Source organism: Montipora capricornis, chromosome 8, assembly GCF_036669925.1.
Source record: "Montipora capricornis isolate CH-2021 chromosome 8, ASM3666992v2, whole genome shotgun sequence".
NCBI classification, from domain to species: Eukaryota; Metazoa; Cnidaria; class Anthozoa; order Scleractinia; family Acroporidae; genus Montipora; species Montipora capricornis.
Window position 1 is genome coordinate 32532717 of NC_090890.1, and position 15000 is coordinate 32547716.

Sequence of the window (15000 nt, forward strand, 5' to 3'; positions counted from 1 at the left end):
TATCCAGGTCTTCAAATATGGAACCCAGGACATCTGGGTTACTTGATTGGGCACTGAAGATAAAGGAAAAGTTTCCTTAATGGCTACATAGCTCTTTACCTTTAATAATATCAACAAGTCTTTACAGAGTAGGTGACAAGAAAAAAAAAGAACAGAAATTTGTACCACAATTACATAGCTGGTAGTTAATCCGAAATTGTTAGCATTTTCCTTAAAATATAGGCAAACTGCCCAATTTAGAAAATATAGGACAGTTTGACTGAGCCAATCAAATTCCAGAAAATACAATAGGTAATAGAAAGTAGCCAATCAGCACAAAGCATAGCGTCAGCGCTGTTGTCTCTGTTTTCAGTTGTTTAGCCACGGAGATTTGCCAAATTTTTCCATTTCTCTGGACTTTTTCAGCGATATCAACGCAAATGAGATTTCCAAAGTTACCATGCAGAAGAAGAGCTTGCCAACCTGAGAGGCAAAATCCAAGACTAAAACACCTCCAAGAGTACAAAAACTTGGCTGAATGTTTTCAAAGCGTGGAAAGCGCAGCGTAGCGAAGCGAGAAAATTGGAAGATATCCCTCGTCATGAGCTATTGCAGATGCAGTTCTTTGCCGTTTTTTCGCTAAAATTAGAAACAAAGGACGGTCACGAATACGAACCAGAAAGTTTGGCCGTCATGCAGTGCTCATTGGACCGTCATTTGAAAAACTGCGGCAGAAAACTACAGTATTTTGCGAGATCGTGAATTTGCAAATTCAAGGCAACAACTTGAAGTGAAAAGAAAAAAATTACGAGCGAAGGGTTACGGAAAGCGAAAAAATGCCTCTCGTGCTTCAATTAGTGAAGCAGACGAAGAATTCCTCTGGAGTTCAGCTAATATTTTGGAAATAAATCACAATATTTTACTTTGCTTTTCTTTATAAGGATAATAGCTTGACTGAGCAATGCCCAATTACAACTTGCTAGCTATATAATTAATAGGCAACTGGACTACACGCTTGTCCAATTTGGAAACAATTGGATGCAAAAAAATCCTCGCACTGCCAAATTGGACGCGGCCTAAGGCCACGTCCAATTCTTTTCTGTCCTCAAATTTTTCTCATGCAATTATTTCCAAATTGGACAGCATGTAGTCCTATTACATGTACAAATTTCTCATGACATTATCTCAAAGGAGAACTGGCAGATAATTTTGTGGCAAGAGGATTAGAACTTGACGGAGCATTGCCACGTAGAGCCAAAAAAAAAAAAAGAAAAGAAAAGAAACAACAAACAGAGTCCTCCCCTGTGACCAAAAAATCAATTCATATTTTTCTTTGGACTTCAAAACTATGTTAACAAAACACTAAGTGACCCACGTTTTAAGCCTTGATTTCAAAAAGACACCTCTTTATTTTAACTGTAATTTTCCTATTTAATGGTCCGCCATTTCTAACATTATGTTCTTGAGAGAGCTGGATCGAGGAGAAAATGACGTCAAAGGCTCACTAGTTTAAGAATGCAATACGTGTGTACGCCGCAGAATTAATATGCAGCACGGGGGTTTTGGGCTTTCAGACTTTTAAACTCACGCTTTGCATATATAATAAGCTGCGTTCACACGCTGAAATTTTAAGCTAGTGAGCCTCTGACGTCACTTTTCCCTGGATCCAACCGTCTGAAGTCCAATCGGTCAGTTTTGAACGTGAGTAATGGCGGATCGTTAAATCCAAAACTTACACTCAAAGTAAACAGCATTTGGATAAAAATCAAAGCTCATAATTTTGCCAGTCAGGTGTTTAGAAAACACACTTTCAAAATCTGAAGGAAAAAAGGAAGTGGTTTTTTTGATCACAGGGGCACTTTAAGCGAAAGATCAAATAAATTGTCTTACTTTTACAGAGTCTTTTTCGTCAGACAATACAATTTCCAGGCAGTTATCAGAGAACCTGATCACGCCATGGAGGAAACCAAACAAACAAGGAGATAGTTAACAGGGACTATATGATGACTCGGAATGTTCCGGTACCTTTCGCTCAGGCCCCAGTTTTTCAAAGGGTGGATCGCGTTATCCATCGGCTAAATCACTATCCGCTTGATAACTCAATTGTTTTTGCTTGTGTTTTTCCCCTGGATAATGATTTATCCGGTGGATAGCGCTATCCATCGCTTGAACAACTGGGGCCAGGTTTCGTTTGTTTTCAGGTAACCAGATGGATCGAGTTAAAGTAAAACAAACGAGTTTCATTTAAAGAAAAAACCGGAACCTTAAGTTGGACAAAGTCGCGAGGGATGACTCCTTACGGCTCGCAAAAGGGAAATTGAGCCAACAGAACCATTGCCCACTAAAAAGGCCTTTTCGTCATGCAATAATCACGTCGAGGGATCGTTGTGTGACGTGACAAAACAATAGTGATCGTTGAAAGTTAATGATACCTAAAATTGTCCCCCTTTTTGAATGAAATTACGCCAGTAGCGTACACAACCATAATTTCTACCGAGAACGTTACCTTGTCCATGGCGATGCAGCCTGGTCTTCCTTCTGAGATGTAGTTTTAGGGTCATCATCGTGGACGTCAAAATGATGCAAGGCGTAAGCGTTTCCAAACAGGGAAAAGCTACAGCTTGGTTCAACCCGGTTGGTAAAAGGTATCCTTGCCATTGAAGAAGACGATGAAGAAGAAGAACGCCCGATCTCAGAGGAGCGACCTGTAGAGTTTAAACTTTCCAACAGACGAGCGTGGACAGTTTTCCCGCGTCGTTTTGGCTCGTATATAAAAGGAGAAACTTCATCTTCTTCAACTTTCTTCCGCTTTCTTGTCCTTTTAGATTTCACCTCACCTGTTTTCTTGGAATAGCGTTTCTTTTTACTGCGATATTTTTTTTTAGATTTTTTTATTCGAGAAACTGCCTTTTTTCGTTTCACTTCCTTGCCTGAAGATGTCCTTTTTGTTGAGCTTGATTTACCTCTTGAGCTAGACCTTCTTTGCCCTCGGCCTCTTGCTCGACTACTTCCTCTCGCTCGTCCCCTTCCCAGTGTGCCTCGTTGTCTTGTTGAGGCAACCGTTCGAGCAGCTCGAGGTGTGCCTGCAAGCAACAGATGTATTAATCGCTGATGTTAAGATATATTCGCAAAAAATCAAGTACTCTTATTAATAGGTGTAGAAGTCATGGCCTTGCTGTAAATTGCGAGTTCGGATGCTCGACCAGGGAGGATGATCTGATACAACAAAGTCGTGAGAGATAAGAAGATGATCTAATGTAATATCCATGGACAAAACAAGCAAACACAAGTGTGCAAGAAAAAAAAAACACAACCTGGTCTTTCCGAAATAGCAAAGCGTCTTGCAGTACTTCCACGCGGTCTTCCCCGTGGTCTCCCACGAGAAGCCGGCGCCATTACGTCTTCAGCGTCCTCGCAGACAGATGTCCAAGCAGAAGAATGCTCCCCGGAGTCTGTGAATGCCCGTTCTTCTTCTTCTTCTTCTTCTTCTTCGGCATCTTCGCGGGATCCACATGTTGGACAGTACCACTCATCGAGAGGCACAAACTCAACGGGTGGCGTAAGGCATTCCATGTGATATCTTAAAACGGGGCGAGACAGAAAATCACAAATTGCACTTTTGTTAAATTCCCTATCCCGCGGACCGCCACGGCTTTTGTTGTTTGCATCGCATTTATAACATTTTGTCAGATTTCGAAGATGGTGTCCACCTTTTCGGAGTGCACACTTGACGCATGGAGACAAAACTCTTGATGGAATAACGTAGATTAACGAAAGAGTCGAAATTAATTTCGATTAATCCCAGGTACAAACGTGTAAAGGTAAGAAATACTGTGTAGTCTAATACATAAGTTAAAATCAAATCACAATTTTGGAACTTCTAAATCGAGAAGCCAAGACATTCACCCCTGGCGGTGAACAAATGGAGTTCAAGTACCGCTGATATTTTCATTGACCAGGTGAAAGTGTTACAATCCACAAGGGTTGTAAACATTGTCATGGGAACATTTGATTGACGTCCACCCACTCTTAGTTATTGTGAAAAAGTGAAAAGCAAGCCCTTAATGGGAACAACATTAACAGCAAGGTGACAAACGCCAACACCAACCCGGCGTGGCCAGCACATCACGGATGCGCACAGCCATTCCACCCGGTCAATTAGCAGCCATGGACCGCTGTTTCGGCCTTTTGGGCCTTAACAGCATGGCGTAGCTACCGTAACAAACCGGATGTGTTTAGCACCCCGTTAAGTGGCAGCTTCACATGTCATACATGTGGTAATGCCATACATGTGCCATGCTCATGAGGCCCAAAAGGGGTGAAATGGTTGTGCGCATGCGTGATGTTTTGGCCACACCGGGTTGGTGTTAGTGTGTGTCACCTTACTTTGATCGAACTAAACATAGTGGCTTGCTATAACTGGCCAATTTCTTGTTAAGCAAAAGCTGGTTTTCAGAGAAACATCTCTTGGAACAATTGAAAAAAAAAAACATAATAACAAAGTCAACCTGCATAATAACTCGGGTCCCCCCTCCTCCCCCCCCCACCTTCCAGGGGTACTCCAGTCACATTTAGTTGTAGAGAAGATCTCTTAAAATAATCCAGCCACCCTTCCCTGATCTGCAGGGCTTGCACCAAATAACTTGTTTTGCCCTTTCGTTTGAAGTGAATGCAACATACAGGAATCATCACTCACCCGTTATCACAACCATCACATAACAGCATTCTGTCTTCTCTGTCACACTCGCCACAAACCTTTTGTTCACATATAACAGAAAAGAAGGAAATTAACCTTTTTTAAAACGCTGTAAGTGATTTTATGGATAACGTAAGCTATTTTTGTGTATGTCTTCTCTGGGTCACTTGCAAACTGCTGGAGGCCAATTTTCAGCGAATAAACCATCCTAAAGTTACGGCTGTCCTAAGCTGCTTACACTTGATCGGAATTTTACGGACCTTTAGATCGGAGGACGAGGACGGTACGAGTACGAGTCTGCCGTACTGAACATGCGCATGAGGTTTGGAGGCCGACAAATTTTCAAAGTGCGCATGCCCAGAACGGAAAACTCGTTGTCGTAGTCGTCCTCTTCCTCCGATCTAAAGGTCCCCACAATTAAGATCAAGGCATTAAAGAAGCCTTATTATGACCGACGATCTACAGTACCCGGCATTTTCATCAACTCTTGGGTCGTACGTAAAGTTTGTTTCGCCTCAACTTTGCATATGAAGCAAAAGTGTACTCAAATTGATTTAGAAATCCTTTCCATTGTTTGAACATCATTGTTACAAAAACAAAAGAAGAGACTCCTGGGCCCAGTTGCTCAAAGGCCAATTAAAGAGAACCTCCACTAAGAAAATAAGAAAATGACTTTAAGTATAGGTAATCACATGATTTCGAGTGCAATTTGGAATAAATAAGCACGAGTAAATTTTTTCAAAGACGACCAAAATTGCACAAGCCCGTAGGGCGAGTACAATTTGTACTCTATGCAAAAATTCGCAAGTGCTTATTTACTCCAAATTGCACAAGAAAAATCATGTGATTACTTATTAATAATATACATGGAAAAATTCGAGATGGTGAAACAGAAGAAACGCCGTATCATGCAATCAGGGAAAAATTGATTGGTTCTGAACAAACCCTATTGTTTATTAGCCTGCGGGGAGCAGGCGCATTTTTCGGCTCTTTTTTCACCCACCGAGAAAATAGCTGCTATTATTGTTTATTAGCTACGCATAATCCAGAATTTCGATGTGTAATTTGCACTGGTATTACACTTTTTTGCACTGTTGTTACTCCTGAACTGCACTGCTCTTGACCAATCAGAACGGTAAACAGACCCGAGAAATTTTTTCACGTATATTTTAACCATAGCCTGCAAACGCAGCCATATTTCCGGCCGTTGTTTCTCTCCCCCGAAAAATAGCGTCTGCAAACTTGAGTTGCAAAACGATTTTTGTGACGTAAAATTCTAAACCAATAAGAATTTGGCTCATAAATCTCCAGAACCAACACGCATTCACGCATGGAACACGCAAAGTACTTGCACGTTGTCCACGTAAACACAATTCAGATAAATGGCGGGTAATAATATGGAGGATATTAAAAAAGATTGAGAGATTTTCGGTATCAAAAAATTAAGTAGCCACCAAGGAAAATGCGATCAAGTATATTGCGGCCTAGAAGAAACGCGATATTTTCGTCAATTTACCTACACGATTTGGAAAGTCCTTGCTGTTTTGGACCGTGCGGTGCTCTTCTGGGAAAAATATTGTGATTGTGATTTACCCATCGCCAATTCTTTCGGATTGTTTTACTAGAATATTCTACAGTAAGATGTCCTTTGGTCTCTTTTTCTCTGAATCTGGAAGAGACAATGGCTTCAAGTTAGCGCCTTGAGTTTCCGCATTAGGAAGCGGTGTTAATGTAATTATTTATACATTAAGCTCTCACCGAAACTTCCAAAGGCTTCTTTAACGACGTTTTGTGGTCTTGGTGGTGAAAAAACAATCGTTAGGATCGGTGAAGGGTTAAGAATTCCAAACGCAATCCACCTTATGCATATTCCGGGGCTTACAAATGCGATCGGGGCGATTATACTGGTTGCTTTTCTGGACTCAGACATTTCTTCGCCTCCAGTGCGCTGCTTTAATCTTAAGCCGATCTCTTAACTCGAAGAGCAATGTCACCGTCAAACTGTCTTTTAATTTAGTCTTCCAGTTCGTCCACGTTACGAAGGGCATTCTTGTATCGTATGGGTCGATAATAGCGTTTCGTGCGGCAGTTAGCTCACATAAATCGGCTAAAAGTATCAAAGAGGAAATGTCCAAAACACTCTTACGAAATCCATTTATCTTCTCTTTTGCAACCAAACATTTTGTCCGTCAAAGAATGCAACATTCGCCACCACAGGGAATCTTATTTCTTTGCCGTTTCACTCATAGTTTTTCGTTGCAAAGGTTCGCTAGTGACAACGATTACACGAAATGCGCGAAGATCACCCGACTCTCTCTTCTCTCATGCAACGTGATTGGCCGAAAAAAAAAAACACAAACAAAAGTAGTTACGTCACAGAAATCGCTTTGCAGCTCGAGTTCGCAGACGCCATTTTTTGGGGGTAGATTTTTTGGGGGTTAGTATAGCCTGCATTTTTAGGCTATATTAACCAAAGAACATAATGTTTACAATCAAAATTGTTCTAAGTTTTTGCAATGATTACGTTTGTATCCAAAATAAATGAAATTCAAAAACTCTTGTTTTGGGTTTCAAATTTCCAGGGCGCCATCATCTTGAATAGTTGTGACACTTCACGGTTGCCCTATCGTTCCAAAGCTGAAAAGCTCTTTGTGTGAAAACAATAAGGGTAACCGTAATATGGCACAATTATTCAAGATGGCGGCGCCTGGGAAATTTAAAAGTGAAAATAAGTGATTCTGACATTCACTTGTTTTCTCGACGCAAACACATTTCTGAAGATGATTGTCAAACAAATTTGATTGCAAACATTATTATTTTTGTTGGGTTTAAAATTATTCATACGTCGAAGTGAAGGTTCTCTTAAAAGCTAATCCTGAAAACTTACTGGAAACTTAATTTGCAGTTTATATTTCTGATCAAAAACAGTTACCGGTACCAAAAGATTTTCAGCTTCTAATTTTGAATTTTTGACTTTTGCTTTCCTTCAGCATAAAATTACAATGTGAGGTCTTTTATGACAAGCAAATTTGGTATTTAAGTGTAGTGTTAATCAGCTTTTGAAGAAATGGGCCCCGGAAATCTGATATCTTAAACAGGGTAATATACCTCGCAATTAGTTGGATCATCTTCCTCTTCATCTTCGTCACCCTGCCGTTGCTCAACTGGAATCTGTGACAAAATAGAGAATGTCACGGTTAGCATCGGCAGCGAGTGCGCGTACAAGTACAACTTGTACTCGTTCTCGAAGTTGTGCTCTAAGACTATGTATGTAGGTAACCGTGCAATACGACTTCCAGTCTGCAGAAAATACTATTATGGGGTGAACTTCAAAATTCGGTGCCAGTTTTGAATGAGTTGCTGGTGTTTCCACTCTTTCTTGTCAAAGAAGGGAGGGGGGGAGGGGGGTGGGAGGGGGGGAAGGGAGGAGGGGGCGGACACTTTGCAATGCTCATCGAAATCTGAGTGCATCTAGTCAGGGTCGATCCTGGATATATCTGCAGTTCTAACAAAAGGAAAGTACCTCCGGGTCTGGTTGAACGCTAATCCCAGATTAAAAATTAACCAAAGAATTTTTCTCTCTACTCCCAAATTCTGTTCAGCGTTGATATTCGGCAAAACTGTACATTATAAGAAGTCAATCTTGAAAAACAAAAATAAGCAAAAGAAAACTTCACAGACATGAAACAAAAGTTTACGCTAATCCTGGATTAAGTTAATCGACTTTCGATGAACCGGGCCCTGGTCTATTGGCCTCGCTCCAACAAGTCTGTTGTTTAGCTCAGTGCTAGAACACCTAAACTAGTAACTGGAATGTCACAGGTTCCAGTCCTCCTTGGAGCACTCAAGAGTACAGTAGCAAGGGATCATAACAAGGAGGTGAAACAAGGGCATAGCTAGGGGGGGAGGGTCCATGGGGTGCCTGTGACCCCCCCTTTGTAAGCCGTTTTTTACTCAAACAACCTACAATATTCAGGTTGCGAAAATGCGAGTACCCTCTGTTTGACACAGTGTGACCCCCCCTTTGAAAAATCCTTGAAACCCAACCTTGGACCCACCTCATTCTCCTCATCCAAACCCAGTCCTCCCCATTGTCAAAAGATTCAAATGTAAACATACATAACAGATACAAGGGCAGAGTTTACTCTTAACATAATAATATCAGAACCATAGCAAAACATTTATATGACAGTTTCAAAGTACATGTACCCTTTGCAAAACGGGTCCTTTCTTTGTCGCATGAACCAATATTTCCGTAAAAGGAAGCCTTCCAACTGGGCAAGTGGTGGCATTCTGCAATAAAATATAGCACAATATTAAACCTCATGATGCGAATGCAACAAATTAGTTTATAGGTGTCATTTATCTAAGTTAGTACAAAAAAATGCAAATACATGCAGTTGGGAGTACTTCATCACAACTTATTACATTATAAAAATGGCTGTCAGAATAGAAAAGATACAGTAAAGAGTAATTTATGGTAAAAGGGGAGGAATTTCTTATTATCACAAGCCAAGCCTCTTTTACCCCGGTACACACCTACAAAATGGACACAGCACAAGAGATTGGACTCACACCTTTGCCCATTCTTGTATGCATTCAAAACAGAACACATGTGGACAGTTATTTGGTGTTCCCAGAAGTTGTTCCTTGAGAGACATCAAGCACACTGGACAATGGTCAGAGTTACCGGATGACATCTCATCACTAGAGTCTTGCATAGTTACATCATCAACTGGATCTTCCACGTCTTCATTTTCCATATCTAAGAATTAATGCAAAGAAATTCATTTGACTTGACAGAGCAAACAGTTATGATGCTCTTTAAAAGTGTATTGATGATATCTACAGTAACAACAAAATATTTTTTCAATGTTCAAAATAATTTTGGAAAAGTGACCACAGGGTAACCACAACTGTAAAAAGTTTCAACCCAGGAGTCAATAATGTAACTTGATTAACTATCAATGTCTGCATGTGCACAGAGGCCTACTCCAGGGATCGAAATTGCGACCAATATGGTCACCAATGCGACTAAAACTTCCATCTTGGTGAGCTCATTTCTGAAAAAGATGTGAATAAATAAACAAGCAATTCACATTAAGGAACATCTGCGATTGCTTTCCTGCGAAAACATGTAGATTAAATCAAATTATGTTTTCCTGTCTGTGGATTATAGCTATAAAAATTTCAACACAACGCCATTACCAACGGTGTTACTTCTGCGTAAATCGCGGGCACAGCATTCTACAGAACCATCTCAACAAACTTTGGAGCTTTTGAAAACGTTGATCAAGCAGCCCAGTCAAACAGGTAGTGATTGGCTATTAGCCATCAAATTCACACTGCATAAAAAGCTTTTACATGTATGTAAGTGTTCTAGCTCATGGAGAAATGAAATTCAGATAAAGGTGACATGATTATTACCTCTTTAACAACTTAAATTTACTCAATAATCATTATAAATCAATCTTTTTGGGGGGGATGCTGGGATGGGTGTGGTTGGATTCTTTATCATCATCTTTATCATAATAATAATTATCTCTATTATTATCATCATCATCATCATCATTCCCAAATTAGAATCCATAATTCTTTGACGTCATTTTTCTCCTCGACCTGGCTCTCTCAAGATTTTAAAGTCAGTAATGGCGAACCAATAAACAATAAAATTCCAGTCAAAATAAACAGGTGTCTTTTTTAAAATCAGAACTTAAAACTTGGGTCAATTATTGTTTAGTTAACATAGCTTTGAAATCCAAAAGGCAGAACCAGGTGTTATACTTGGTCTGGTACTCGACGTAAGAGTTGTCTGAAACAATGCCTACTGTAAATAACATACACACCAACAACTTCTTCATTGTCACCGCTGTCATCAATCTCTTCATCATCATCATCATCATCATCGTCATCTCCATTTGTGTCTTCATCGGAGTCACTGTACAAAACCTTAGTAGCCGAACACCTTTTCCTGGACCAGAATTCATAACTTGCCTTTTCTTCTGGACTCAAAACAAATCCTTCAAAATCTTCATCACTACTGTCACTGTCCATTTCATGATCCAACAATTACTGGAGATGTAACAGCCAAGAAATATTTAAAAAGTAACTTATCTAATTCAAATGTCAGACATCCCCAACCTTCCCCTCAAGATCTGCATTATAGGGTAACATGAGTGGGTTCAAGGTGACGTTTGGTAAATATTTTTTGTGTTGTCAGCATTAACTTTGAGACAACAGTGAAAACAAAGAAAGTAAGTTTCTGTGACTGAGCTTTCCAAACTAGAATCTACATTACTTTGTGATAATAACATTAATCCCAAGCTAAAATATGAAACACCTGGAAGAAAAATATTTTGCTCTTGGTATAGCACATGTTATGTACACTCGGTCTGTATGTTATGACCTCAAGCCAAATATTCTCTTGTCCCATCCTTCAACTCAGTTGTACCAATATTTTGACGGCAGCTTTGAAAAAATTATCCCAAGCGTTAACACTTTGTCGACTTCTTTGAGAAACAATTGAATTCGACATCCATAGAGGGGGATGGGGGAAGACGTATTGGGGGGGGGAGGGGTGGGTGGGGGCTGTGATTAAATTAAATGGTATGACCCACACCAATTTGCAGCAGGCCCTTCTAAAACGTGACTTAACAATTGGAACCTCTGATAATGCATGATATCAAAATAAGTGATCCTGTTTTTATGTAATTTAGCCAAAGTTAGGCAATTTTAGGCATAAACTACAAATTAGAATGAACGTATTGAAGCTCAAGTTGTGAGATCGGGAAAACCGCGCGAGGAATTTGGCACAAAGCTCATTACACTCTTAGGCTTGAAACACTTAACAGTAAAAGAATGATAGCTTTTCACTTACCTCAAAATTTTGATTTAAAATCGTTTCATTCCCAAATTGACAGCCGCAAATTTCTTGTGGTATAATTTATAATTGAGTTGCGATAACCATCTTTGTCCCACCATACATGGTTCGCCATTTTGTTCAGGTTGGTACTTTAAGTAGGGTTATTGAAGTGTAACTACTTATTGAAGTACCGCTGAACTGTTGAACAGAAACGTGGGCATCACCTGTTATGTTGAATATCAGCCCTTCCCGGCAACTCCCCTGTGTTTATCTGGCCGTGTAATTGAGAGGGTTTGTCACTACAAGTTGTTAGGCGTATTTATTTCTAGTGACCTTTCCTGGAATATGCACTGCGACTATGTTCTTGCAAGAGCTAATAAGCGTTTATACGCATTGAGAGCGTTAAGGAAATGTGGCGTGGCCTGGTAGGACTTCGAATGGTTATACGGTTGGCTAAAAAATGGAAGCCGAGATTGTATACCCCACCTTTCTAACAGCCTAACTTTAAAATTACAGTTGCCGAAGTTTGAACAGAAATAAAGCGCGCTACTAAAATGATCCATGGCTTTCAATTACTCTGAGCTTACCTAAGTGAGGCCCTGTCAGGGTGGTTTTAGTCATCTCTTATCCCTAAAACTACTGAGACTTCCCCCAAAAATTACTTATCTCTGAAATTTGACAATAACTGGCAATTTTAAAGTGCAAAGCGACCCGTTTTTAACAGATAACCTTATACTGCATAATTATACAAAAATTATATAGTTTTATATGAAGTTACCTGAACATATTCTCCTTTCTTTTACTGATTACTTAACTCAGAGTCCTGTGAGAGTGCTGCATGTAACATTTATAAAACAATTAGGATAGTACGTGCACTCTCATTGGTCAATAGCTGTGTTTAGATAAGAGTATGAAAACACGTCTGTGGCATCACACAAATTTTGATTGGTCATGAGTTGACATGCGCGTTCTCAATCAACTGCTCTTCGTGTTTAAATGACGCAATTGAAACACGGAAAAACTCCCCTATTGCTTAAATCGATCATGAATGAACAACACAAGGCATCTTTAATCCACTCAAAGCATCATGGGTAACGCTACAACAATGGTATACATTATAATGCAAAGTCCTGGCAGACACTTATAGATCACTTGGTCCAGCGGGATTTTTGTAGGACAACCCAACTCGCAGAACAAAGATTTTTACCTCCTCCTCCTCGTCTTACGTCCCAAGTGGCGGCAGGTGCTTGCTATTTTTTACTACATTTTTTTGGCGATAAACGGTTCAGCTGAATTCAACAAAACATCCTCATTGAAGCATCTGCGGTTTTCGGTCAATATGGGCTCAGGTCTGGGCATCACGTGACAAATGTAAACGGTTCGTGTTTGGGGAGTCAGCGATTCGGCTCAAATCTGGTAAGTTTATCATTCGATAACTGAATGTTAGGGCCATGTTCGTGTACAGAAGCCCCCAGGCTGGCATCATTAAGCTGGACTGTGGGTAAAGGCAAGCTTTTGAAGGAAAACTGAGGTGAGAGATGGTTTCATGCAGACTGGGACGTCGAAAATGCTCTGTTGTAAACATGGCGGTTGACGAGTGAAGTTGTTTCTCTGGCCTTTCTGTGAACGAATTCCAGCACCTACCGATACAATTTGGGCAAGTTTTGAAAGCTGAAAACTTCAATCGATGCTGTATTTTGCCGGTAGGACTGGGTGACCCGACACTTATAAAAAAATCTATGAAATGAAAACGGGGATCTTCCCTTGTCATGGAATGGCAGAATTACCCAGAGTTCTTTTTGGGCACAGCGAACGAGGCAAGTTGACAAGCACGAGACTGGCCCTCATCAAATGGCTGAAGCGCGGCCGGGGGAAAAAGTAGCTAGTGAGAAGAAGACTTCCAGCGGTATACTAAGGAATAGCCCTCTCGTGTGCTGTTAACGTAGACTTTTGATTTCTGAACAAGTTTTTTTTTATAGAAAATTCGCGACAAAGTCGTGCTTTTTTCGCTGTTATTCTCGTAGCAAACAACTGACCTTTTGTAATTTCTTGTCAAAAAAACGGTATAATGTAAATAAGGGAATAGTGAGATTTATATTTGCAAATTACCCCTCCTCTTGCCACTTAAGTCAAACTCTACATCTTTGCGCAATAACTTAAAGCGCATTCAAAATTTTTTCATATTAATCTATGAACGTATAATGTTGTTGTTGTTGTTTTTTTAAAGGGTTTTCCTGCTTATATGAAACCAGTGACGTATCGCTCAAAATGAGAAGAGTACAGAGCTGTCGTAGGAGAGGGATTAATTAGTCCCCGGGATTAGTCATGTAGGGTCGCAAAACTTAATTAAATATTCATATCTTTTCGCGTTGTCGTTCAAGATGACGTCGTTGCTTAAAAATAAAGATCATGACCAGTCGACAAGTTTAAAGGGGGGCAACTTTTAGAGGAAAATGATGAATTTCTAGTCACCTGAAAGGAATCCATTGTCGGGAATTGCTTGGATAAAAAAGTGAAATGACCGAGTTATTCAAAAGATGTTCATGTTTCTGCCTTGATCTCCTTGATATTGCTGAATTATATTATGCCAATTCAACGGGAACACCACATGGGTTCAGGATGTACTGTCCTGAGCAAAAGCCCATGCCGGTTTGGCTCCGGAATGCTTTCAAATACTGGGCACTATAGCCATTAATTTAAGTCGCCACAGCTCAGTTTGTTTTTTCTTACACCGCTAATTATAATCTTAGATGACAAAATTTAACTTTAACTAAAGCTTGAAACAAAATTCCCTTCCTGCTACAGCTGATCAATGGCTATCTAGCAAAACACATAAATGATTTCAATGTTTTCGGGAAGAATAAAGGCTGCTTATACAAATTTGCACAATAAAAAGCCTTTTTTCATGAATTTCTTTGCGTGTATTGTGGATTTTTGTATTGCTTCAACTGCCATCGTCTATAAACAGTTATACTGCTGTGTTGTGAAACCTCAAAGTACCCTGTTCAAATTTGCAAATTAAAATAGCCGTTTTCATGACTGTGAATTCAACGCTTCTGCTGGGCATTTTTGTATTGTTTCTTATATGTATATAGTTATGAATAATGTACTGATTCACAAGAGAACCTTTTCTCAAAGTTATCGTGGATAACTGAATAATCACCTCGAACTGCCTCGAACTTCATCGGAAAAAAAAAACTCTCACGCCCGCCACGACTTACGAAATGAATTGCTTCGCATTTGTCGTTCTTTTTGGAACTTTGGCCCATGCTTGGCGGTGGCCGTGGCAGAAACCAGAGAGTAAGTTTCAAAACTAAACTAGCTGTGTTAAGCAAGAGCTAAACATGCAGTAAGGTCCTAGTCGATCAACAAGAAGAACTGCATGCATTTCTCGTCAGTGGTTAGTAGGAAAAGAACAAATTTACCAAAATTTCAAAAAGGACGTCTTTAGTATGCAAAGCCT

At 40.0% G+C, this 15000-nt stretch overlaps 1 protein-coding gene across 1 annotated transcript in view; it reads right to left on the reverse strand.

The window, feature by feature from the left end:
* LOC138059966 (uncharacterized) overlaps positions 1–11688 on the reverse strand; it is a 20557-nt gene extending 8869 nt beyond the window's left edge. The window contains exons 1-9 of the mRNA XM_068905629.1: positions 11553–11688; positions 10522–10747; positions 9253–9440; positions 8885–8968; positions 7784–7846; positions 4676–4734; positions 3294–3559; positions 2486–3062; positions 1–53 (exon numbers count right to left, since the gene is read on the reverse strand). The exon at positions 1–53 is cut by the window's left edge and continues 1685 nt beyond it. Of these exons, the coding sequence (XP_068761730.1) occupies positions 1–53; positions 2486–3062; positions 3294–3559; positions 4676–4734; positions 7784–7846; positions 8885–8968; positions 9253–9440; positions 10522–10729 (1498 nt within the window). The 5' untranslated portion in view covers positions 10730–10747; positions 11553–11688. The remainder of the gene's footprint in view (positions 54–2485; positions 3063–3293; positions 3560–4675; positions 4735–7783; positions 7847–8884; positions 8969–9252; positions 9441–10521; positions 10748–11552) is intronic.
* Positions 11689–15000: the final 3312 nt, after the last annotated feature.